General features: G+C 39.6%; 1 protein-coding gene across 2 annotated transcripts; it reads left to right on the top strand.

Moving 5' to 3' along the window:
• Positions 1–810: 810 nt before the first annotated feature.
• Positions 811–27,237, top strand: stox2a (storkhead box 2a). 2 transcript variants are annotated; one of them, XM_028017086.1, is made up of 4 exons: positions 811–1,165; positions 11,475–11,627; positions 17,081–19,586; positions 26,343–27,237. In XM_028017086.1, the coding sequence occupies exons 1-4, from the start codon at positions 811–813 to the stop codon at positions 26,542–26,544; spliced, it is 3,216 nt and encodes a 1,071-aa protein (XP_027872887.1). In that variant the 3' UTR covers positions 26,545–27,237. The 2 variants fall into 2 exon arrangements, with proteins under 2 accessions (XP_027872887.1, XP_027872888.1); XM_028017087.1 differs by lacking the exon at positions 811–1,165 and adding an exon at positions 8,557–10,245.

Here is a 27,237-nt window from a genome sequence, read left to right as displayed (position 1 = left end):
AAGACTTGCAGAGATAATTTGAGCAATAGGAGGTACAAAATGAAAGCCACACTTTTCAGAAATGTATTTGGAATTTTAAAAAACTGCAATTTCCCTCCACCTCAAAATAAACCACTTTTATGTATCTCGAATAAAATCTTCCAAGTTGAAGACTTGGAAGATTATTTAATGAACATCTTAATTATGTATTTAATTAACATCTTTTAATGAAAGCCTTTCGTAAACGTTTAGTTTCGTGCACCAGTTTTTAAATAAATAAATAAATAAATATATATATATATATATATATATATATATATATATATATATATATATATATATATATATATATATAAAATTTAGCCACCGTATTATTTCTTTAAAAAATTGGTTACGAGAAAAACGCTTCCAAGAAGTTGGATTGCCTCAGTCTTTCTGACTTTTCTCTCTTATTGATTTTTAAAAAATGTCTCGTTGGTCCAATGGTGCGTTACCTGTTCGCTGTCCTCATTCATAATAATAACAGTAACAATAGAGGCACAAACTCGTTTAAAATGTAAGCGTAGTAGTTTACGAGGAGTTTTTGAACGCAGCACAAAGTCCTTGCCTCTTTTGTGGCTGAAAATAGTTCGTAAAGCTCTTTGACAGTTACAGTCTGGGAGCCGCGTATCTGACGGCCGCTTACATGGAGCACCTGACCTGACTTAGGGGCAGCTTTCCTCTACAAATTCCCTTTAAAAATGAAAAACGAGGCCGCATGAGAGGTTTGAGAACTTAATAACGAGGTTCCCGCTCAGAAATGTCAGTTTTCTGTCGGAAAGCGAAGCAGGGATGGAAAAGTTTTCCCACATAACTCCGCTCTCTCTGGCTCTCGTGCTGTCGCGGGTCTGCGGGGAAGATGAGACGAGTTCACCGTCATCATCACCGCGGCCAGATGCAGCGGAGGTGTGGAAAAACTTGGAGCATCTCACCGGCTACGAGGTCTTCGCCAGCTTTAAAGCCGTCAACATGCGGCACTTCTGGAACAAGGCGCTGACCGAGGCTCTGTCGGAGGTCTTCTTCCTGGGCTGGATAGACGAGTGCGTGCTGCTCCTCCAGAGCCAGGAGGCGCATCTTCAGCAGCTGAGGAACGCCTGGACCAGGAGGACCCTGCAGCCACCGCCAGGCTTTCATATCAGATGCATAGGTGGGTAACAAGCTTCAGAGTCCAGCAGTGACAATCAGTTATCGGGACGCCATGTAAACGGATGTAACTCCTTGAAATCTTTAACGTCCTGACATCTTTTAGGGATGCACCGATACACTTTTTTCACGACCGGTACCGATACAAACATCTGAGGTTTAGTATCGGTCGATACAGGAAAACAGTGCTGAGTTGACTTACAATGTTTCTTTTTTTTTTAAAATGCATAGGCTACATGAATGTACTGAGTAACTTTTTTTGGATAACTTTGTTTTGTGATTACATCACACTTAAATACACCAATATCTTCACCAGCTTGGTCAATCGTAAAGATAACAACTTTAGTTTGTTCAGTCAGTGCAATTAGTATAACAGCCAATCTAAAAATAAATGAGAAAGGAACTTGAAGCTGACAAAAATAATAGGTTGACTACCTTTATCAAGCAGAAAATAAACTGCAACAAACCATTCAGAAACTGCAATTAGGAATTCTGATTATGATGTAAAATAAATAATAAAGCTCAGATCAGAGCATCTAAAATCAGACTCTATAATTGGGATTTTAGGTGGTTGACCAGCAAAAAAGCAGGTCTTAGTTGTGAAGTGGAAAGATGTGGCTTTTTGAGTTATTATTATTATTTTTTTTTTTTTTGCAAAGAATGTTAAAAAGTCTGAAGGTATGGCCTAGAACAGACTTTACGAAGGGCTGGGTGTTTTGTAAACATTGCACTTCATATAAAACTCATAGGCCCAAATAATGTGAATTGTTTTGATTTTTATAAATACAAACAATATTCAAGTATTCGAAAATTATGAGGCGATGGTCGATGTCTTTGGAAGCTACATGGAGATTATGGACAGAGGACATTTTGAACCTAAAATGCACCAGTTCATTCCTCGTGATGTACTGTAATTTTCAGTAGTAAAATAATATTTCCTTAGACGACATGGCACCAAAAATGGCTTATTTTGTTATTTTTTTGCCACTTATATTAGTTATTGTCATTTTGGTTCTTAAAATACCAAAATTACTTAACTTTATACTTTGTTCTGTTTGATGATGTAATTTTTAAATATATAATATGACTGATAATTTTATCAGTTGCTCAGTACTTGAGTAGACTTTTTACCAAATACTTTTTTCCCTCTTGCTTGAGTAATTTCTTGGATGGCTCTTTTTCACTTTTTCTCGAGTAAATAGATGTTGAAGTAGTGCTACTCTTATTTTGAGTATAATTTTGGGGGTTCTCTACCCACCTCTGAGTGAGTCACATTACCCATATGGAAAAACCACCAGTGCGTTTGCTGTCACCCCAGACTATGACAACCAGAATGTCTCAGCGAAAAACAAACTATAACAGAACCTTCTTTTAATAGCAAAACGTCGCATATTCAAATGTGAGGCTTTATAGATCTCTTTTTGAAGTCCTGTTAACCATGTTAAAACCTGCATAGAGGAGCTGTGAGGTAAAATACTTCTAGCCAAAGTTTTAAGAGGAAGTTATTAGTCTGTGATTCCAGCGAAGATGCCCCCCGGGTTGCATCCAACCAGTCGCAGCTAGTTGGAGTTAAAAGGCAGCTTATGTATCATCTCACCTTGTGACGGCAGCCGCTTTATGACTTGTACTCTTACTGATTCACAAAGACGAGTTCAGGAACTGGGCCCAGTTATTCTCAAGTTTAACTTTTCAGTACCTAGGCCCTTGTTTTTTTTTCTGTCAAAACTATAACTCACATTCGCGCCAAGTCATGTTGGGGCGTCTCTTTTAGCAGGTTCAACCACAGCAGCTTCTCAGAGGCAGGCGTGGACAATGTCAGAGTTCTTCCAATTCATGTGTCTTCAGTTGGGTCACAGCTTCCATTTGCGTGTAGATGTCGTGATGCATGGTCTATGCACTGACGACAGGCAGAGTAAAAACACAAAATTGGTGTTTTTCTGTAGATTTATGCACAAAGTTCTGTTGACAATTATTCCACCACCTGAATGAAACTCAGAATGTTTGGGGAGTAAAAGCAACAACAACAAGACACTAGCTATGTTTGCCTTGACTATAATTGCACAAATAAATGTGCTTAATGAAAACATGTCAATTAAAAAAAAAAAAAAAAACTCTTGTTTTTTGACAAAAAGCTCTGGTGATAGGATGAGGTGGTCTTTTGGCTGCTAGGCTGCTTTCAAGTCCTTGTCGGTACCAGCAGACACTGATAAGCTGTGGAATGTTTGACTTGTAGCTAATGACTCACCAAAATTAATAATGCCAAAACCAAAAGTGCTGGTGCAAATTTAACATATGTTGCATGCATGAAGTGAATTTTTACGAGTCATGTCATATCTTTGTGCAGTTTGAAAATCAGAGGAAGGGCTGTTTTTGTTTCAGTCTTCACATTAATAGTGAGGCCATGTGAGCACAGAGATCAGTTACAGTTTAACCAGCATGACACCCAGACAGCTTCAGGTTTACCTGCTTATTTTAAATTAAAACAAACAAACCTTTCCTATAACTAATGAATGGAAACACTGATCATGATGCAGAAACATTCAATACACAATTGAAAAATATAATTTATTTCAGGAACGTTATCACTAAGTGAAATTCATTTTATAATCGCACACAGATCGATGTTTGAAAGACTTTGTAATTATTACGATTTTCCAATTAAGATATGACGTTTAAAATTAGAATAATACATCATATCAATAAATACAACTATTTTAAAAATAAAAATGTAAGCTTACTGAAAGATATGTGTGCTTAAAGTTTTTTTTTCTTCCAAAACAAACTTTTAAATATCAGAGGCTTTGAGGACATTTAGCTTTCTGTTTCTGTATGAGACATTCTAAGACGACATGAAATACAATTTACTTGGTCAGTATTAACAGTTGTGGAACTGTAACCAAGCAGACTTGATAACTTACTTAATAAGAATTACAGAAATTATGGGGGAAATATATAAGCAGAAGCATAACCAGTATCTAAAAAAGCAGCACTTAGTTTTCAACTTTCAGAAAAAAAAAAAATTTAGAATAAGAATGGAACATAAAATTAGGAAAAAGTAAAGCACTGTGAATAGTTTCTGGATGCACTGTATATGTCTTCCACTTGTCTTTTAGTGATGTAAAAGAAAATCTATATTGTGAAAAATATTTTCTTAATTCTTCACTATCATATGATTCCACACTTTCATCCTATAACAATTAACAAAGGTAAGCTTTTTGAAATATTAGTCTTGACTTTTACATATGTTTTCCTTTAAGTTGGCATGTAGTGTCTATAATTTCAAAGTACTTCTTGATTATTGCATGATTTGTACAATACCTGTGCAGTACTGAATTGTTCTTGATTCAATGAATATCTTCTTAGCTGGATCACAATAACTTGAATTATTTATTTATTTATTTTCTTTACAGTTTTCATCAGTCAAACTGGTCTAGTCTTAGTTTTTATGTGCCCAACACTTCCATACCTGAAGTTGTTTGAGAGACTAATAGTTAGCATAAATAAAAAGTCCTTACACTGTATATCTTTTGCTTCACATCATCACTGCACTGAATTTTATACTGTTTAACTTTGTTTATTTGAGGCTCTGAGCACAATTTCAATGTGAGCCACATTTCGCCTATTACTCATTATTGCAAATTTGATTTTGCTATAATTTAATAACTTTTGTCAAACCATTTCTTCTAAACTATCAGTTCCTGTTGACTTTACAGTGTTTACTAGAGTGATGTAGTGTAATATAATGTAATATAATAACTTTATATAATAACAGCAGCAGTTTAAAAGAGTTAAACTGCTGCTGGATTAACAAGTCCAGATGAAAGTCTCCAACTTTCTGCTTATTGAAACAAGGACTTTTTTTTTGACTATTCAATCTGATTAGCAGAGGTTGAAGAATTAGGGTTTGTGCTCTTTAGGCAGGAAAAGTGCAGAGTTTGTTCAGGAAAACTCTACCCGACTCTACTTCCCTGCTCAGCACCGCTCCTCGCTGAAAGGAAAGGGAGGGCCTCCTCAGAGAATAGGAGGAAATGTTTTGACGCGGCAGAAGCTGTTGCTATATATTTCACATATGTTTTACGTTGGATATCAACGTAAAAATCTGTATGTCTTTGATCTTACTTTTAGCTTCGAGAAGGAGATTTTGGTTAAATGAGCCGCTGAGGGGCACACTCACTGCTGAGAAAGTTTTTGTGAGAAGGTCTTGACGAAAATCACATTGTTACTCTTACTTGGAGTCCAGCATTATTTATTCAAGATGGAAAGATAAAAGTTAAAAACACTTTATTATCACATAGGAAAACTTTATTTAGCCACTGTTTCATTTGTGACATCATCATACACAAGTACAAGCTTCAGTCCAGATTAGATGTTTCACATTGAAAAAAACAGCATTCTCTATGTAAAAAAAAAAAAAGACATAAAACTTTTATAAAAACTAAATTTGACATTTCTTATATCCTACAGATGATGTAGATATGGCAAACTCTTCATGTTTTTTTTTTTTTCTCTTTTTTTGCAATAGTGGCATTTCATTTTACCAAATACTCTTTAGCTGCTGTACTTGTTGCTGAGAGCTGGATCATTTACTGAAATCTGTTATTCAACAAATATATTTTATAATAAATTTGAAATATAAGCACCTGCTGGTAACAATAGTCATTGAAACTGAGCAATAAAATGTGGTATGTCTTACTGACATCTGCAGTTTTATATTATTCTATGTTAAGTCATTATCTTTCAGAAAAATTATAATTTTTAAGTTGTGCAGGTATTGTGGTTTAATCGATGGTGCTAAAGTAGCAACAAAATAAAAGTTCTGCTTTTTGGTTTTATGTACTGAATTGAGACTTTTTATGACAGTTTTCTTTTCTGCCCCTGAAGGTCAGTTTGAGACATGCGAATGTGACCCAGCATCTGTAAAACGCCCAGTTCTGGTCTCATTGGAAATACAACATTGCTCTTCTGAACTTGTGCTGAATAATCAGGAGTAGTCATTATCTTACTGACAGTGGACAGTAAGAGCAGGTTCACTTTGAAGAATCTGAGAGCATTTCTTATTGGTGAGTCAATCAAACTGCTCCCATTAACCCTCTGGGAGTTTTTTATTTAGTTTTGCTCATTTGTCTTTTTGAAACACTTTTTTTTCATAGCGTTACAAATCAGAATTCAGGACAGACTCTCTATTTTATGTAAGAGGGGTTGTTTTTCGAGTTTCTTTTTTCCCCCCATTACGACAAGGAAATAAAAACGAATGTAGATCAAAGCTTTCAAAAAATCTATGGCAAAAGTGATTTTGACAAAATTCAGGTGAGTGTGTTAACACACCTCCTGTGATCTCAATAAATTAGAATATCTTTGAAAAATTTATTAATTCAAGTAACTCAATTTGAAAAATAAAATCCATATTTTCTCAAAGCAGCTTACGGTCATCAACATTTTGCAGTGCCACAGGCTGAATTCCTGCAAACGGAGTATTGAATACATACTGCACAGCACAGGAGCATATTTTCCAATAAGTGAACATTTCTGTATTTAAAAAGCAACTTTAAATACATTAATAATATCATTTAAGAATCTTCAAAGAGTATTTGTGGATGGTGGTGCAGTGGACAGTCATGCAATAGTAACAGTCAGTCATGCAATGAATCTCTCTAGGCTTCTGACTGAAGACTGTTACAGTACCATTATGACATGCTAACAGCTTAGTGTCCAGGCAGCAGAGACAATATTCCACAGTAACTTGTCCTGGATGAATACATCAGTTGGTGGCAAGCTCTGCTAATCCACCTCCTTTGCTTTCGCTGCTCCATCTGGCCGTCTGGTTAGAAAGCCGGGCAGAAAATGTTAGAGTCTGGGATTTGATCTTTGCCCAATGTGATGGATGGTAGAGACGGTTTGACCTTCCTCCTTCTCTCCCGGCTCTCTGGTCCCGCTCTGCATCCATTAAACCTCCTTTTTTAACTCCTCTGGGATTTGGGGTCAGAGTTGGGTCAAAGTTCAGGCACTATTTGAACCTTTCAGATGCTAATTAGCCGCTCCGAATTTTTAAAGAACTTATACCTTGTTGCCACGGTTACGCATCATGTCTAAAAGTGAAAAGGTCAGAGCAAAAGTCCTCCCAGATGCAGGACATCCAGAACCAGAGGACAACTTGTCCAAACAAGCGGTGCCTAGATAAAAAAAAATATCAACAAAAGTCTGGAAAAAAAGAACAAACCAGAGCTAACATAACAGAGCTGCTGCCAGCATGAGGACATTGACATTCATACAAAATAATAGGGATGCACTGATACAAATATTGATATTTAATATGAATAATGCTGTCATTGCCGATAACCGATACTATACTATATATACATATTATATATATTTTCCCAGCATTTTGACCATTCACTCATCCCCCCACCCAGTCTCCCACTCAAGAAACAAAAGTCAACAAGATGACTTTTGTTACCGATGTTAGTGCCGATATATCAGACATCCCTATAAAATATGTTATATTCACATTTTGGAACTGAATTAATAAAATTATTTAAACTTTTCAATAACATTCTAATCTTATGAATTATATTATATTATATTATATTATATTATATTATATTATATTATATTATATTATATTATATTATATTATATGCTCTCCGTTGTGGAACAGTCACTTGAAGAGGGATCCTAGTTTTTCTGGTCCTTGTCTATGTGCTTCAGTCGACTTTCTATTTTGGGTAACTGGCTCTTTAAGGGAACAACACTCAAAAGCTAACAGCTATGAGCTCATCGGCTTGCGTTGTCATAGCAACAAAGGCTGTTGCAGCACAACTGAGAAATAAAATGGCTGGCGTTGTGTTGCTCTCCCTTCTCTTCTTCCTCCTCCTCCTGCTGCTGCTGCTCTCCTCTTTCTTTTTGGTATCAGTGAACTGGAGCAGATTGGTTGTGACACCATCCTCCACCTCCCTCCACCCGCTCCATCACCTCCCCACTTTGCCCTGTCCTGCCCCTCTCACTTTGCTCCTTGTCCCGTCCCTCCAACCGTCCATTCACACTCCACACGTGAGTCAGCATGGAGTGCATTTGCTTGTTTGCTGTCGTCTTCTTGTGTTTTTTTTTCCTTTTTTGCAGTTCAGCAAAGTTTCAGTTGTGTCAGGTGTTAAAAGTCAACCCTGCTGTCTCTAAGTGATTCCTGTTGACTGTGAGTTTTGTCATATAGGGCCAGGAAAGGCAGAGAGAGGGGCCCCTTCATCCCTAAAGAGGACATATGATGCAAAGAAGGTGGAGGGAGACAATGGAAATGGAAATTTAGCCAGAGACATGTTCCTCTTTTTTTCCCCTGGACTTTTACCAGAGGAGTGGATATTTTTTTTGTATTTTGTTTTATTTATTTTTTTGTTGTGTGTGTGTGTGTGTGTTCATATTTACTCTCCTCTCTGCCTCTAACGCATGTCCTCGTTCTCTCTCCCTTGCATCCTCTCCTCCCATCCCCTCAGCATCAATCACCCAGACACAGACGCATGCATGCTCACGCAGAATCACGCGCAGCAGGCGGATGCGCACATACGTACTCTCTCTCTCTCTTTCTCGCTCTCTCCCTGTCACACACACACGTGCACGCACACGCGCGCACACACATACTCACACACCCTTCCTGGAGGTGCTGGGAGCAGCTGCAGCATTAGCGTTGAAAGAGATTTTTGCTGTTGACTGGAGTTTGCATTCCCCACACCCCCTCTCAGCCTCCGCCCCCCCTCCCCTGTTAATGAATGGATGCTACGGCGATCGGATCGGGGAGCTTCTAACGTCGGATCGCGGGGGGGAAACTGTGGATATCTATTCCTGACTTGATTTATTTATTTCATTTCGATGCTCACCATTTTTTCCTCTCCCCACCCCTCTCGCTGGTGTGCTGTTGTCGAAAGGACGATGGGGTCTTGTGGCTGATGGGATAAAGATGGAGGTGAACATGGTGTCTCCGGCGCTGAGCTTACTACGGAGGTTTTAATGCCCGTCGGGGCCTGAATGGAGCTTTTTATTTTGGGCTTTTTTCTCTTTTTTAAAAAAAATCCAGCTCTTTTGTTTTACGGGAGGGGGGATCGGCCGAGCACTCCTGTGGTGAATTGAGCTATTGTCAAAGACTGGGTCTCTTAAAGCTTTTGCTTCTGTGACCATACCATCAATCTCCTCCGGATCTCCCCCCCTCACTTCCCCCCTTTTCTCCCTGCTACTTTCTGAAAAGGGAACGCGCCGCTCCCCCCCCACCCAAAAAAAGCTCAGCTGAAATCCTTTTCTCACCGTCCTCCTTGCTTCCAATGCCCCATTTCCCTCATCTCTACCCCTGCTCCCTCCAACCCCCCACCCTTCCAACATCTCTCCCGCTCCCTCCTCCCACATCAGAGTGGCTACGTAATGTGCCTCCCTACGCATGCAAATGGGGATGCTACAAATGGTGGCTGGGACTGATGTCGATGAAAGGGTGATGCCTCGCGCAATCACCTGCTCCTCCGCCACCGTCGCCCCGGATCAGCCGATGACAACAGCCCACAGCGCCGACGCGCTCGTTCGTAGCTCGCTCGTGGACGTAAATGAGATGCGTGAATGTGTGTAAAGGCGCACACTGGTTCCTGCCATGTCTGGTGTGTGATCGCTCTAGCGGGACGTTCTCATTGATGCGGGGGAGGCACTGAGCCTGAGGTTGGTCGACCTCCCCCTTCCCCACTTCCCCTCCTTTCCTTCCCCCTCTCCCCCCATCCTCTGCCCTCTTTCTCTCTCCCCCCCCCCCCCCCCCCATATCACCAGTTCCCAGCACCCCCTACCCCTTGCCACCCCTTTTTGCCCCACGCTTCCTTATCCCAGAGGTCCCTGGGGAGTGAAGGCCGCCGGATTAGGAAAAAAACAGGGGGAAAAAAAGGGGGGTCACGATGAAGAAGAACCGCAGCAGCAATCTGCGGCGGGCCTGGCCCAGCTCGGAGCTTCCCGAACGCCCGCTGGATCACAATCTCTCTCGTAGCGAGAAGGACATCCGTGTGCAGAAGCAGCATCTTCCTCCTCCTCCTCCGCATTTCTCTCCATCCCCACCAAGTTATCGTGCGCCAGGTGAGTCTGACACTCCCCCTACCCCATCTTCTGCCAGAAGCTCCACCTTCTCTACGCTAAGGCAGCTAAGAGTTTAGGAAAAGTGATGTGGAATCAGTTTTGAATCAGCTCCAACCCATTGGGGATGATGTGAGATGTAAGAAGTGTTGGGAAAGCTTTTCCTTTCTTTCCCAGTGGAAGCTGGCATTTCAGTGGGGTTAAATCTGTGTGTGTTTTCCTTGATATATTTTTACAATCGCACTTTATCTGAGCTATGTTTTGAAATGTAGATAACAGGTAAAGTAGGTACAGCGTGTACCGTTTCTATAAATGGTTGTAGGATGTTTACCTTTGGGAGAAATCTTGTCCTTTACTCTTATTGCGTGTTTGCTCATCTCAGACTATGAAGGACCATTCTCACTTTGCAAAACAAACTCTTATTTCTTTTCATCACATTAGACCGTCTTTGTGGCCTGGTTTAAAAAGCTAAAACGCATTCGTGTGCAAATTCATAAAGTCCCCTACAGCCACACGAGGCTTAAAGGGCTTGAGATACTAAACAGAGATAACGTCATCGTGTTGCTTAACTGACCGTTCAGGCTGAGTGTTGCTGAAGAGGCAGAGCTAAAGTTAAAGAAGCACAACTCAGATGGGTGATGCCGATTCTGTTGTTTCGATGTGAAGACGGGGGGGATTTTCATGTCAAACTTGAGCTTTGGACATTAGATTCCTCATCGTCTTGTGTGATTCTCAGATGTAGGTCAGGGGACAGGGTCACTACAGCACAGATGCTGCAGCAGTTGCATGCAGCGTGTTGCTTTACAACCTTCCAGCTAGACAGATGTCGGCTTTCGGGTAGAGCTTGAAGCCCGGGCTTTCTGTGTGGTACGGGATGATCTCATCATTCGCTATGGCTGACAGCAAAGCCAGCTTATGGCGGACCTGAGAATTTCTGCGTGGGTTAGCTCGGAGTGGAATTTTGAGCAGGTCCATCTCTGAGGATGCTCTGAAACAGACGAGCGGTTTGCAAAGGATTTTTCACTCTGCTGCAGCAGATGCCTTGCTTTGCTAACCCAGAAAAGGCAGCAGCAAAGAGAGGCTAAGGAAGCACAGAGACGAGGGGAGGAGCCGTTCCTGGCAGCGTGCACACTGCCGCTGTTTGACCATTACATCATAGCTTCACACGCTGCGCCCACTGTTCATTCATGATCTAACTGTTGTGCCTGTGCCTCCTCCTCCTCATTCCACAGGTGATGTGTCTCCGATCAGTATGTCACCTATCAGTCAGTCACAATTCATACCACTGGGGGAGATCTTGTGCTTGGCCATCTCTGCTATGAACTCTGCCCACAAGCCTGTCAACCAGGAGGCACTGATGGAGCACCTCACTGCCAGTTTTCCAGGTACAAATCCATGCAGAAACTTGGAATACATAGGGAAAAAATGTATCTATTAGAAATGTACAGTGGAGTGAAAAAATATTTCCCCTTTACAGATTTCTTCTGTTTGCTTTCTTGCTACACTTTTATGATTCAGACCATCAAACAAATTTTAGTATCCGACAAAGATAAAACAAATATGGAACAGAAAACACACAGCAGAGAAAGAAAAATGCTGGGTCAGATCAGAAGACAAAAAACAACAGCAGTGTTTGTTTAGAGATCTACTAATTTTCTGTTGTGGATAATCTATTTCTGTAACACAAGGAGAGGTACTGATATTCTGGTGAAGTATCTCCATTAATCTCTTGTTATTATTCAGGTATCAGGGCTTCCCCTAGAAAACCCACTAAGTCCAGTGGTAGAGGCGTTAGGCAGTCCACCAGCAGCCCATCGTGTTGTTGTGTTAAAAATGTTAAAAGTTGCAAAAATTCAGAGCTGCATGAGCAGGCATCATAATTTAGAAATAATAGCATGTGAGGCCAATGGGCAGGTGATCATGTCCTTGCGCCTCGTTTGATGCGTCAGCTACAAGCCTAGCCTAGCCTAGCTTAATGCGTTATACATTATGGTTATTGGTGTATATTAAAAAACCCTATTTAAAATAAACAGAATGACAATGGCGGGGAGGCAAGTAAAGCCTGGAGGCTGACCAAGCTTATAGTATACTTTTTTTTTTTTTTCTCCTTAGAGTTTTTGCGGCGCTAGTGGCTCGTATATTTTCGACAGTAGGCAGACAGGAAGGAGGGTGAGGAGAGGGGGGAAGACATGCGGTAAAGGTCGTCGGGACCGGGAGTCGAACCCACGACGTCTGCGTCGAGGACTAAGGCCTCCAAACATGGGGCGTGCTAACCCCCTGCGCCACCACTGCATGCCCCCAGGCTTATAGTATACTGAACTGATCTTGCTTGGTATAGGCAGACTCTCCAATGCAAGTAGTCCAATAAATCTGATTAGCTAATAACAAGTTAAACTGACAAACCAGGCCTTCTGAAGACTCAAGCATCCTGCTCCATATTTATTAACGTAGCATTAGCAGCTATTCCAGTAGAAGCTTCAGGAGCAGCTGTAGGTTCCTCTGTACCCAGCTAGCAAGCGAATGTTCAGATCAGTAAGTGTCCCCTGAAAGTTGAATGTTCGGAAATGGATGTTTAGTACGTTGACTAAACATTGACTCTGAATGTTCAAAAATATGTGGAAATATATTTTTTCGCAGCGGGAAAAAATATTGTCTAGAAAATATAGATATTTTTCTAGGCAATGGTTGTTTTAAAATGCTGATGTCGTCCTTGAAATTTTTTATTAGTTCCAAAACTAGTTGCATTAAAATTGACGCGTTGAACGATTGTCTCCTTCATAGACACCTTCTAATTGTACAGTCTAATGTTAGCATATCACGCACCCCTACCCAAAGCTTCATAAACAGAGCATTATACCTATAGTCAAACATGGTGCTGATTGTGTGATGGTCTGGGGCTGGTTTGCTGCTTCAGGACCTGGACAACTCGCCGTAATGATTGGAACCATGGATTCTGCTCTCTTCCAGGAAAATATTCCTCCTTTTTTTTGTGATCGAAAGCTCAACAGACTTTGGTTTTGCAGTAAGACAATGATTGGAAGCACACCAACAAGCCTAACCATAATGACAGTTTGTGGTGGCATAATCAAAGTCTGGGCTTGAATCCGAGCATGCAACAGGTTGATAAACCTGTTGCATGATGGTAAACAGGTTTTACACCTTGAAAAGCCTGCAATATGTCTCAATTTAAACTATTCTGCAAATAAATATGGCCCAAAGTTCATCCACAGATAATAATAACTTAATAAATGAAAAACACATCCAAAAATGTTTTTGTTGTTGTTGTTTGTTTGTGTGTTGACTCAGGTGTCTGATATTAAGTTTTCTTTGATATTCTAAAACAATTAAGAGTTCCAAAAATAAGGAGAAATCTGTGATGGGGTAAATGCTTTTTTCACATCCTGGTATCTTTGTTATGGCTTCATGTTTTGGCTCATAACCTGATCTGCTTCGGGGTACAGAAACAGATCAGGTACACCGAAGTGCCTAAAAATGGCACTTGATTATGATTTACTTACTGATTCCGTTAAGTCCATTTCTCAACACTAAAAAAAATATGCGCTGACAAAAGGTTAAAGCTGTTGTGCTCAGGGTGAAGTTAGTTGCAGCACAAATAGTTTCCAATATTTAGATATTTTTTTTAGAAGTAGTAATGTTTCATATGTGTTTTAAAATGTAAACCCTCATCTTGAGAATGAAAGCCAGTGAAAAAATAAAAATACACAATTCTTCAAGATTAGTGAAATACAGTTACAAACACAGTTTCTAAAATTGATGACCTGTTTCTGATTCCTTTCAATGCATTTCAATGAATCCAGGGAGTGATCTGAAGTGGAATTAGTCATAGTTGATTTTCACAAGAAAACAAAAATGAATAAAAATGGACATATAAGGTTAATGTCCTTCAGCAACAATATTCAATTTTACGACAGTGATGGTTATACTAATGGAATGAACATAGCCTATACCAATAGAGAAATTTATACAATATAGAATGTTTATGTTTCAAGAAAAATTTATTAGTCTAAAAACTGTTGAATGTTAAATGAAAAATTGTGACGCTGCCTAATTTTTGTCTGTGGAGCATCAGTCTGGTGCACGTAGTACTAATATTGTTTGTGTGTGAGTGGGGGGCACGTTCATGTGTAGTAAACTTAAAGGGACAGTATTATGTAAAATTGACTTTTTAGAACTTTACATAATGTTATACTGTTATTCCCTCATCAAAAAATGCCTGGAGTGTTGCTTTGAATCTTTTATGTTTGAGAAATTCTTTAAAAATGTTGTTAAAGGGTTTATAGAGGAGCCATGTTATGATGACTTCCTGAAGGCAGACTTTCAGAGTAAGTTTCTAAAGAGACAAAGGTCCAATGTCAAGACGTTAACTTACAAAGTCAAATTTATTTTAAGTTATATTTGCTATATATAGCATTTTTATAACAACTGAAGGTAAAATAGTTATTTGATTGTTCTATAAAATGGCACCATGTGGCTGAAAAATACATAATTCTGACCCTTTAAAAGTTCTTATGGGTCCTATTGAAGGACGTTGTCTCAGTTTATTGCTGTGTTGATAACCTTTGGACTAAGTGCTTCAGACAAAAGACCTCACACTGTCTTTTGGTTATTCTGGTGAGTGTGAGCAGCTGCTTGACTACCATGCTAGTATCCCAAGGAGGTGATAGTTAAACCAGCACCAATTACTGCTGCTGTGAAAACCTGAACTTACATCGACCACTGAGCTATTGGTGGCAGCTAGAAGCACATCCATCATAACGACAACTTCACAAGAGGAAGTTTAGACTTTGAGGTAGACAAAGTCAAAACTTTGAATAAATTTATATTTGTTCCTGCCATTTCAAACCTACAGTTGAAACCAGAAGCTTACATACAAAGACTTAAGCCGCCTTTCCCCCCCCCTGTCTAAAGCAAGAGATCAAACTTCTCTTGCTTTGGGTCTGTTAGAATTACCAAAATTATTTCTATTTTCTAAATGCTACAAAATTTGAGGGAAAAACATCTGGGATTTATTTATTGATGTCTTTCGAATTAACTAGTCCACTTCATAAGATAGATGGTATCAAGAGGAAAGGATATTATGTAGAAATATTGAAGCAACATCTAAAACATCAGCCAGAAAGTGAAAGCTCAGGTCCAATTGAACCATGACCCTCAGCATGCAGACAAAGTGGTTTGATTAAAGATAAAGTAAATGTTCTCGTGTGATTATCACAAAGCCCTGATCCTATTGAGAAGTTGTGAGCAGATTTGAAAGGTTTTGTGAATGAGGCAGCCAACAAAATGGACTCAGTTTCACCAGTTCTGTCAGGTGGGACGGACCAGAACTCCAGCATACTACTGTGAGAATCCTGTGAAAGGAAACACAAAATGTTGGATCCATGTCATACAGTTTAAAGGCACAAAGTACTGAGGGAATGTATATGACCATTTAATTTAGAAGATAATTAATTAATTAATTAATTAATTAATTAATTAATAAAAATAAATAAATGACCAAAAAAAGACTCATTTTTTCTTTCATTTTTGTGGAATTTAGTAAATAGAAATAATTTTGTTAATTCTGACTTAAAATGAGAGGTTTGGTCTGATTAAACTTCAGACTGAGAAAAAAAAGGTGGTTTTTACTTATAGTTTCAACCGTATCAATTGGCTGTTATACTGTACATAGTGTCAAATATATGTTGATTTCATATGTTCGTATATTATTCTATGTCTTTTACTTTTTTATTTGGTTGTCATGTTCAAAAGAAAGTAATAAACTAAGCTAAACTTCTGTCAGTGAGGGCAGTTAAATACAACAATCTCTTTATGCAGTTTTAATAATAAATTCATTAGAAAAGGTCATTACCAAAAGTGGGAAATTTTGTGGCAATTGTTAAAATCAGTAAGTGCTTCATCCGTAATTTTCAAAAAGTTCCAATAATTCCCTAAATAACTGTATTTATTTTATTGATCTAGACAGAGATTTTATTAATCTGTCCAATTTTGAAACCAGATATTTTCATACATGACAGCACAGTGATATTCTGTAGTTAGTAGCATTGTTGTTATTTCTTTATGCTAAATGCCACAACGCCAGAGGGTTTCTTTACATACTGTACATTTCATTATTTTTTTTAGTAATCTTGCCTTCTTTTGACCTTCTTTAAGCTTATAAAAAAACTTTGCTGTGGAAGTTTTGACCACCACAGGAAATGTCTCCAAAAATGTAGGGCTTTGTTCCTACGCACAATCTTTAAGCTGGCTTTTAATGTGGCTTCAGGACTACTGGCTTCTTGCTCTGAGTGTGTCAAACATTGACACAAAAGGGTAATGTTTATACAGTCAATGTAAGCATCTGTCAAGATCTGCCAACTGTAAATGATTAATGCAACATACTGCAAGGAATTAAATGTTTAAAATTGTTATGTTTCTGCTGAGTTAAAACTAGATAACCTGTAAAACACGGAGAAGTCTACATTATTTCTTAAAAAATAGGAGAATATACAGTCATATTTAATAAATTAGAGTATTATTTTTAAAAGTTCATTTATTCAGCTCAATTAAACAGATTATATGGCTTAATTCCACACAAACTGATGCCTTTAAGCCTTAAATAAGTAAATTATATATATATTTTGTTTACAATTAATGAGAACACAACATTTCAGATTAGAATATTTCATCAAACCTATAAAAAACATTTTAATACAGAAATGTGGGTTTAAGGAAAACATGTTTAATACAAGTTGCCCCTTGACTTTACCAGATTTGTCTAGTTTTCTTTCCACTAATATTTTCATTTTACTTTATTGAGTCCAATATGTGCCTCTTGCAGGTGTGCCTACACCCAGCCCAGAGGTCCTGCGACACACTCTGAACATGCTGGTGCGAGAGAGGAAGATATATCCAACTCCAGAGGGCTACTTCATCGTCACTCCCCAGACGTACTTTATCACTCCTTCCCTCATCAGAACAAACAACAAGTGGTATCACCTGGAGGATCGGCTTCCGGAGCGTCAGCAGCAACAGCCACAGAACTGTACCTCACCTCAGTCTGGGAATGTCACACCATCCACACCAGGCTGCATGAGAGATAGGCCTTCTCGCAAGAACCACAATGACTCATACAATTGCTATCGTGAGGACCAGTCAAGACTGCATGGCTCTGCACTCCAAAGTAAGTCACCAAAGGAGCACAAGGGAGATTCCTATCAAAGCAAGCCACCCAAGGATCAAAATGGCGGGGAGACCCTTCCAAGCACGTCGACCAGGGAACACAGAGGAGAGCCGCCATCATACCCACATCCCCCGGCTCCCACTTCTCCTCCTATACAGTCTCTGCCTTCTCAAGATCAAGCTGATAAGAGCAAAGGCATTACTTCTTTCCCTTATAAAGCTGACACTCTGACCAAAAAGAAAGAGGCAAGTAGTGGTGGAAGTGGTGAGAAGCAAACCAAAAGGTTTGGTCTCAAACTTTTTAGACTAAGTTTCAAGAAGGATAAAATGCGACAGCTGGCTACCTTCTCAGCCCAGTTCCCCCCTGAGGAATGGCCCCTACGTGACGAGGACGTACCAACCACACCCATTCCACGGGAGGTGGAGATGGAGATAATTCGGAGGATTAACCCTGACTTAACAGTGGAGAATGTTGCGAGGCACACTGCTGTAATGAAGAGGCTGGAGGAAGAGCGTACACAGAAGAACAAGGCGGGGTCTTCTGCCCAGCACAGTGCACGCAGCCGGAGGGGCAGGGGCCACCGGAGGGCACCACATGGTAAGTCTCGGTCTCACAGCAAACCAAGGACATCCAGGGGAGACCCATCTGAAGGTTCAAACTGGGATCTTGTGTTCATGGAAAGGGATTATCGTTTCTTTAGCCACTCGTTGGTTCGCTCGCCTCGGGAAGCTATGTACACTCTGGAACGCAGGCGAAGTGGAGGTGCAACGTATCTGGTTCACAGTAACCCCAATATTACTGAATCGTACTGCCCAGTTACACCTGAGTGGGACGTGTCTGGGGAGCTGGCCAAGAGACGAACTGAGATGCCCTTTCCTGAGCCTTCACGTGGAACGTGTCAGTCCAGAGTGCAAAGAAGTCACAGCCACAATCAGGACAGGAAGTCTCGACACGAGAGGTCAGATCAAGCTAAGGAACGATCTCGGTCAATGGACAATTCTCTCAAGGGTCCGTCACTGGGAGCCCCGGAAGACTTTGAACCCAGTCTGGAGGAGCGTAGTCATTACTACACTGATGATGGCACTCTTCGAGCCACACAGAAGTCCTCCCACTACTCAAGGATCATGTTCTCTGCTGCTAAGTTCCACTCCGACTTTAATGTGCCTGATTTGGGGAAAGGGAGTCTGGATGAGTCAAGGATCCGGAGTACAATGGAAAGGAACAAAAGCAGAGACAGTTTGCCGACGTACAATGAGCTAATGGGACTTTCTCCTAAGCCCTCTACGGATGAGTACTTCCAGTGCAATACATCAAATGAAACAATCCTTACTGCCCCTTCGCCTCAGGCAAAATCAGAATATGACACATTAACCTCATCAGGGGGACTCCGAAAGGGCTCTCCAGCTGACCGGCAAACTCCTCACCTTACCTCTCCTCATACAATGGAGTACAAAGAGGACATGTCGGCAGCAAAGGGACAGAGCGGTTCAGCGCGACTGACGCCAAGCCAGACGCCAGAACCAGCACAAAATGCCCGTTTGACACCACACCAACACAATGTCGACCCTGGAGGGGGAGGAGGCAGTTTGGTGATAAAGAGGAAAGAGATCTTCAGCAAGGACACTTTGTTCAAACCTCCACATAATGCCTTGTCCACTGGCTATGTGGACAGCAGCTACACCAAGTCTGGCACATTGCGGAAAGCCTCACATGCCAAATCAACAGAGGCCCTAGACAATCCTGAGCCCCAGCAGCCTTCCAATTCAGCCACTTCCTCAGCGTCACCTGCAGTTTTACAGAGCAGCTTGGAGCCAACAGTCCCTTCTGCCTCCTTTGACTATTATAACGTATCAGATGATGAGGAGGAGGAAGAGGCAGAGGAGGACTCGCACAAAGAGTTGGCCACAGCAGAGGACAGCAAAGACCATGGGGAAGGAGGCGGAAATGTTGGAGGCAGCAGTGGTGGTGGCGGAGAAGGAACCATGCAGTGGCTCCTTGAACGGGAGAAGGAGCACGATTTGCAGCGGAAACTGGAGACCAATCTGACCCTGCTCAGCCCCAAGGAGACGGAGAACAGCAGCAGCCAGAAGTCGGCCCACTCTGCCCGCTTGGACAGCATGGACAGCAGCAGTGTCACAGTGGACAGTGGCTTTAACTCTCCTAGGTAAGAGCCAAAGTAAACTGTGCATCATTTAAAACTGATAAGAGAATGTGTCCTCAAGTCTCAAATCCATCTGTTTGTGGCCAGATCACAAGTATTTTGAAATGTTAGACCCACATACAAGTATCTAAAGATCAATCACCTGTTAGTACATCTAGGGCATGGCAGTCCTCAGTGCTTAAAAAGATAATGCCTTTGAAGAAGCAAGACAAGTTCAGTTGCCATTTGTTTAAGCAAATAGGATGATTTTTAAATCCATACAAATACTTTATTAAACTTATTTTTTGAATTGGCACAACAGTCAGTTGGGAAATAATCAACTGGAGATCCTTCCTAAAATATAGGTGACCTCTGCAACTCAATATGCTTTTATACGTTGTTTTTAAATCTCTTTTTTTTTCTTTACTGTCTTAATTTTCCTAACTTTTCATTAGTGCCTGGTTGTAATGTTGAGAATTTCCCAGTGGGGATTGATAAAGTATTTCTGATTCCAAGGGAAAGAGTGGTTTTTAGTGAGGGACAGGCTGACAGGAGTCTCCATGGACTATGATGTTTGCAGATGACATTGTGATAGGCAGTGAGAGCAGCGTGTAAGTAGAGGAAAACCTAGAGGTGGAGGCATGTGCTGGAAAAGAGGGGAATGGAGACTAGTCACAGCCAGATGAAATACATGTGCAAATGAGAATGGCAGAGTGGAACGGTGATGTTACACTGAGTAGAAGTAAAGAAAGTAGAGGACTTTAAATACTTAGGATTAACAGTCCAAAGCAATGGCGAGTCTGGAAAAGAGGTGAAGAAGGGTGTGCAAGCAAGTTGGGATGAATGGAGTCAGGTGTGATATGTGATAAAAGGGTCTTGTAAAGAACGAAAAGAAAGGTGTACAAGACAGTAGTTGGACCAGCAATGTGTGGTTCAGAGACAGAACCGATAAGGAAAAGACTGGAGGCAGAACTGGAGCTGGCTGAGGTAAAGATGTTAAGGTTATGTTTGGGAGTGACGAGGATGAATATTTTTTAGGATTGAGGACATCAAAGGAACATCTCATGTTAGATGTTTTGGAGATAAAGTAGAGAGACCATACTGAGATGGTTTGGAAATGTTCAGAGGAGAGATAATGGTTATATTGTTAGAAGGATCCTGGTTGGAGCCACTGAGCAGGAGGCCAGGAGGTACACAAAACCGGAGATTTAAGGATCTGGTTGGACAGTGTGAAGATAAAGGTTGGGGAGGATAGGAATAAATGGAGGCTGATGATTGGGTGTGGCAAGCCCTGAAGGGAAAAGCCAAAAGAGGAGAAGAAGAGGAAAGAAAATCTGGTTTCCTCAGAATCAGAAATACTTTATATTTACTCAGGAATCTGAGAAATCTGAATATTAATCTTTTTTCCACCTTATAACAAAGTACTTTCTTGTTTTGTTCTTTAACATAACATTCCCAAAAATAAAATGAAGTTTGTGGTTAGGTAAGGGGATACTTTTGTGAGGCAGTGTAATTTCAACAGAAACTTAAAAGAGTGAACAAGCTTTAGTGAGAATTTAGTCTTATTAAAGATTGTCAAAAATGCAGCAATTAATTCAGTTAAGCCCAGAAGTATTCCTAAGATTTAGTTGTAATTAATCTTTCAATTTTATCAAAATGTTCATTTTGAATTGATGTAACGTTAATGTTTTGAAGTGGCTCAGCCAGATTCCAAACTTAAATCTGCTGAAGAATTTATGGAGGAAGGTAAAGAATATGATGATGACAATGAGGCCTTTCAGCCTCAAAGACCTGGAGCACATTACCAAAGATAATTAAATGTCCAACGTACCAGTGAAAACATAGAAAACAATGGTTAGCAATTATCAGAAGGGAGTGACTGATTCTGAAAAATACTGTAATGGAACATGCTATTATACAAATAAAACTTCAAAAATTTAATGTATATTGTATATAAGCCTGTGAATTCAAATATTTTTCTATACTCTTTTTAATCGTATGTACTAAAGCTGCAGCATTTAACTTTTATTAAAAAAAATTTTGTTTTACATATTTGTTAAAACTGCCACCATGTCATGAGAGTATAATACGAGGCAGATAATCTGTTCTTTCAAATATCTTTTTATTTTTACTAGAAATATATTGACAGATATGATACATGTAGACAATCTCCTCCATCTTCTCTACCCATTGTCATCTGCAGAAAAGCACTACCCCCATTGCTCGTGTACATACTGATTAATGTGCTAATGGCGGAGAAGCAACTTACCGTTCCAGGAGAACTGTTTATCCGCTGTCATCAGTCGCCATGCCAACTAGCCTGAGCATTCGTGGCAGGCTCCGTTGTGAAGAACAAGTTGTAATATAGCAGAGAGCAAGGGGGGAGGGTGGGAGCACTGTGAACACTAAGATGATTGACAGCACTAAGACCTCCTGGCTCTGATTGGTTGTTTCTGACCAATCGGTTTATTTTTGCAGATAGTTGTAGGAGAAAACAGAGGAGCTTGATTTTTTTTCACGGATCATCTGTCTTACACTAAATTGTCACAACATGACAGTTTTAACAAATATGTAAAAAGCATGTTTTATAACGGTTACATACTGCAACTTAAAACAACACAATATTTCTTACCTGTCTCATGAGACAAGTGTCCAGTTGCTGATAGCATGATTTTGTTTGGCACCGTTTCGCTAACTTAGCTAAATTAGGATAAAACATTTCCTCACAAACTTTAAATAATAAATAATGTGTGGCATCAACCTGGTAGTGCTCAGAAGGGCAATCTACCATCACTCTCATTATCTGGTTTAAAAGATTTACCTGCGTTAGACAACACAAATGATTTTGTGATAACAGTAGGAAAACATTACCCTACAAACGATTAGCAAAGTTCTGGTTGCAATTCAAAACATTTCTTATTGTTCAAACTTTGGTTATTTTATATTGCTTACAAAATTAAAATAATTTCAGTAACAAAATCCAATTTACAAAATCCAAATGTGACAATACAAAACTGACACTTTCACTGCAGTTACTAAGCTGATACTAATGTTGATATGCTATTGCTGGCTGATGTTTGGACAATTTCAGTGCAGTTTTAGAATTGTGGACTGTAGTCGATCGTCTCTTATTCAGAATCTAAAATATTTAGACTGATCAAGCATAAACTAGTTAATAGATTTGATTACGCTAAGAAGAGGCAAAGCTCGCTTGGCTAAATTTGCTATCATTCTAGCTTGAACAATGAGCAGCGCTGGCAGCTACGATTCTGCCCACCAAGTTGAAAAAATAATCTGAGTGACACAAGACAAAAATGTGTTGTAACACAAGTTGATACCAACATATCAAACCTGAATTATTTACATTGTTTATGGATTCTTTAAAATGATTTCCCAAACCTTCATTCTATGTGTTAAACATGTTTCAGTGCTTTATTTAAGGCTATCCTGAATCTTTCATATGGACGTCTGTGGCACAGTAGGTCGAATCTGCAGGTTGTAGGTGTGATTACAGCTTCTTCCGGTCACATGTCAGTGTACCCATAAGCAAGCCACATATTCCCAAGTTCTTTAGCGTGTGAGCAAATTTGCAATTTTAGTGTTTTTATGGGATCTGGTGTGTAATTGTTCATACGCCATGCTGTGCTGTAATGTGAATCTTCAGACCCCTCTAGAAACGTTTTTCGAAAATAGGGACAAATGACAAATCTAGCAATTTTTTTGGTTGCATTCTTGGAGACTTTTGGAGAGTCTGAAGTGAAGTATTGTTTCTCTGAATGAGCGGTGGGTGCAGCTGTGACCCCCTCAGTGCCCTGAAACCCTCAGAGGCAGCCCAGCAGTCCTTTTTAGGCTTCAGCCTCTCTGAAAATTCATTGCACAGAGTGGGATGTAAATGTAATATTTTTTTTATTATTTTTTTAAATATCTAAAACAAATTACTGCACTAAAATAAATAAACTCAAATTTATTGTTGTTTATGATTAGCTGAGATTGTAGGCTTAAACTAAACTAGGTTTAAGAAAGCTAACAAAAAAGACTAAAATAAATAAATAAATAAAATGAATAAATGAGAAAGTAAATAAAAACTCTGCCATAGTGTTTCTTTTGGTTCACTTTTAAAGGTTCCAGGCTCTAATAAAGCATTAGCATTCTTACTCACTTTTTGTTTGTCTTATTGACTTCCTTTCTCTTTCCTACAGTGTTTCATCATAACCTCATGCAGATGGCTAGTGACATGATGGCAACACTGATTCTGTAGAAAAGACAAACAGACGGGACCAAAACATTTTTGGGATAATTGTAGAAACCCATTGTATCTGGTTTTTTGCTCCCTTTGTACAGGCCAAACCTGAATTAATTTTTACAGTTTGTTTTAAACTCAGTGGAACATGTGTTGAACCATACACTTGGATTCGCGGAAACACAAAAAGTATGAGTCGTGCGTTATTGCTTTTCTAAAAAAAAACAACAACATTAAAGTTGGCCTGATATTTGACGTTAACATGACTGCTTGAAAACTGTTTTGACTTTTTTGGGGGGATTACTTTTGTTAAATTATCCCTAGCTAAATGATTTCAATTAGCATGATAGACTTTGTCACTGTTTAAAATGATAAAGGTGTCATTCTGGGATTCAGCTTTATAAGATAAAATCTTTGAAAAGCATGGCAACATACTTGGTTACATATGTTATGAGAAATATTGCCATATACACAACTGACTAACTAGTCTTCGGCTTTGGACAGTTTTCCGATTAGAACTAACGTTTCTGAGCAGAACTGATTCAAAAGAATTGCTGTGCCACTCGCAACAGCATTAGATGTTCAGTAGGAAATACCAGGTTTGTAGGTTGCATCATGCTCCTCATACTGCCTGTGTCAGTTGCTCATTTCTTTAAAATGTGGTTCAAATCTTGTCTAATGTCTTCATAAACCCAGTTTTGTGATTCATCTTACCTTCAAAGTTCCATGGTTCGTTCTCCTGTAGGTATTGACTGCACTTAACCTCAACAAATCTGAACGTTATTTTATTTATTATTATTATTATTATTTTCTGTGCTTTGATTTATTTTTTTATCAATTTGAGGGAATTTTGCAAAGTCAACCACTCATCTGTCCACTGTCACCACAAGCTTACTTAGGAGGAGGGATTGCTACAAAGTCAAAGATGTAATCAGCTGGACTTCCTTGGACACATACCTTAATATAAAATTAAAAGCTAAATTTTATTATATTTGATCATAATTGGGATTGCATTGACTGTATGGAATGAAATTTAAGGCGTGTGTTGGTGTTCTGTGAAAAACAAAAAGCTGTGAAAACAAATGTTCCCCTTAAAAATAATTTTTTGTTTGTTTGTTTCAGGTCAACTAAAAAAAAATGTAATATCAAACAAAGATATTCTGAGAAAAAAAACTGTTTTCAAAACATGATTTTGTCTATTAAGGCTAGAAAGGTAAAAAAAAAAAAAAAAGTCCAGAAAGAACAAGGTCTCAATAACAGATAGATTTAACATTCAGCTACCTTTTTGGAAGGTGCGTAAAACTACCAACATTTCAAAAGTTTAACATTGTAGCAAAACAAACAGCTTAGGACCTGGACCATTTCCTTTAGATGGTGGAAACATGAGTTCTGCACTGTGGCAGAACATTCAGAATAAGCATATCAGGCTATTAGTTTTTGACTTAGAGCTCAAGCTTATGTTATGCATTTACTTTATTATGTAGCAGGACAATTATTCAAGGAGCAGCAGCAATTTCACCCCAGAATGTCTCCACAAAAACCAAGTGGCTTTCAAGTGGCCTACGTAAAGTTCTGACTAAAATCAAATTGAGACGCTGCAGCCTGACCCTAAACAAGCTGCTATTGCTAGGGAACCCTCCAATGGGACTCAATTAAAACCATTCTGATTAATGGCTCAAAATTCCTCTGCAAAACAGTCATAGTCAGTTATCCTAAACGCCTGACAGGCAGTTGTTGCCCGCTGAGGGAGGTGCAACAATTTTACTTTGTTTATTTAATTACTCTATGCTGGAAAATTCTTTTGCTAACCTGACAAACTTAAAGGTGCACTATGTTACATTTTTGTACAAAAAATTCTGCTGGAATGAATAAAGTACTTCTATTCTATTTTATTCTATTCTAAAAAAAAACAAAACAACAACAAACAAACATGTTTTTATATATTTGTTAAAACTGTCTCCAGTGACAGTGTAATACGAGACACAATCTAGGAAAATATTGATCTGCTCCACTTCCTTCCTGAGCTGCGGTAGCTGTCTGGAGAAATGCACCAAAAACAGCCAATCAGAGCTAGGAGGAGGGGCTTAGAGCTGTCAATCAACCTCATGAATGTACTTTTCAAATGTGATAGTGGCGGCGAAACCACTTACTGTTACAAGAAAACTATTTATCTGCCGTCGTTGGTGGCCGTGCTCACTAGCCTTAGCATTCATGAGAGGCTGTACTAGCTGTGGCGTAACAGAGAGCAACTGGGGCAGGAAAAGGAGGGATGAGCAGCGCTACACAGATACGTGATTCACAGCGCAAAGACCCTCCTTCTCGTTATTAGACAGCACTGGGAGCTCTGGGAAAAGGCATAGGAACTCCATTTTTCACAGATTATCTGTCTCATATCAAACTGTCACGACAGCTCTAAGTGTAACAAAAAAAGCCAAAACCAAGAAACCTGTTAGGGAGCAAAAACTGTTTTTCACTACACTGTAAAAAAAAAACTCATTTGAATTTCTAATTTCCAAGCTAACTTTCTGTTTGTCGTGCAGAACGCGTGAAAGCCTTGCATCCAACACATCCAGCATCGTGGAAAGCAATAGACGGCAGAATCCGGCACTGAGCCCAGGCCACATTGGCACCAGCAGCATTGGACTGCCTTTCAGCTTTCGCGCCATCCCCGAGCCCCCCACCACGCAGCCTGAGAAACTGCAGAAGTCATCGAACTGCCTGGCCTCCATCACCAGCGTCTGACAGACAGCACGGACTGAGACGGCCCAGGTGATGGAGCTGAAGTGAGGTGTTTTCACCATTTTGGTTTTCGTTTTTTCCGTTCTTTCTTTTTATTTCCTTTTTTTTTTTTCTAACCCTTGCGTTCCTCAACCAGTCACACACACATAAACACTCCACACATCTTCAGACTCCTGAGGATCCATTTACTGGGACTGTTACAAAAACAGGCATGGCTTCAAGAGACTGTTCCTACAGCATCAAGAACTTAACTGCAAAAAACCCCCCAGAAGAACAGGACAGAATATCAAGGCTGCAGCAGGTGCAGAAACCGACCTAAACTGCGTTGATTTTGGTGACATGGACTCTAGTTCGGCTTATATCAAGATTCTTGAATATTGGTATTGGAAAGTAGTAGACTATAGGATTCAAGTTACATTTGGAAATATCAAAAAAGCTTTTTATATCGCTTAACAATACATGTCCGATTAAATGTTCTCCTTCCTGAAATAGCATTGAGTTCTCCAGGACAATTTAATGTATCAGCACAATGTCGAGATAATAAAAGTTGATCCTGAGAACAACAAATGAAAGATATGAAAACATGAATCAGCTCAGATTTGTGTACCGCAATGCAAATTATGTATGTATACTCGATACTTTTGATATCCTAATTATTATAATGGTGGTATTAAAGATGCTATGTGACCAAAACGA

Source organism: Xiphophorus couchianus, chromosome 5 (genome assembly GCF_001444195.1).
Source record: "Xiphophorus couchianus chromosome 5, X_couchianus-1.0, whole genome shotgun sequence".
Classification (NCBI taxonomy): Eukaryota; Metazoa; Chordata; class Actinopteri; order Cyprinodontiformes; family Poeciliidae; genus Xiphophorus; species Xiphophorus couchianus.
This window is presented reverse-complemented; position numbering and strand designations above follow the sequence as displayed.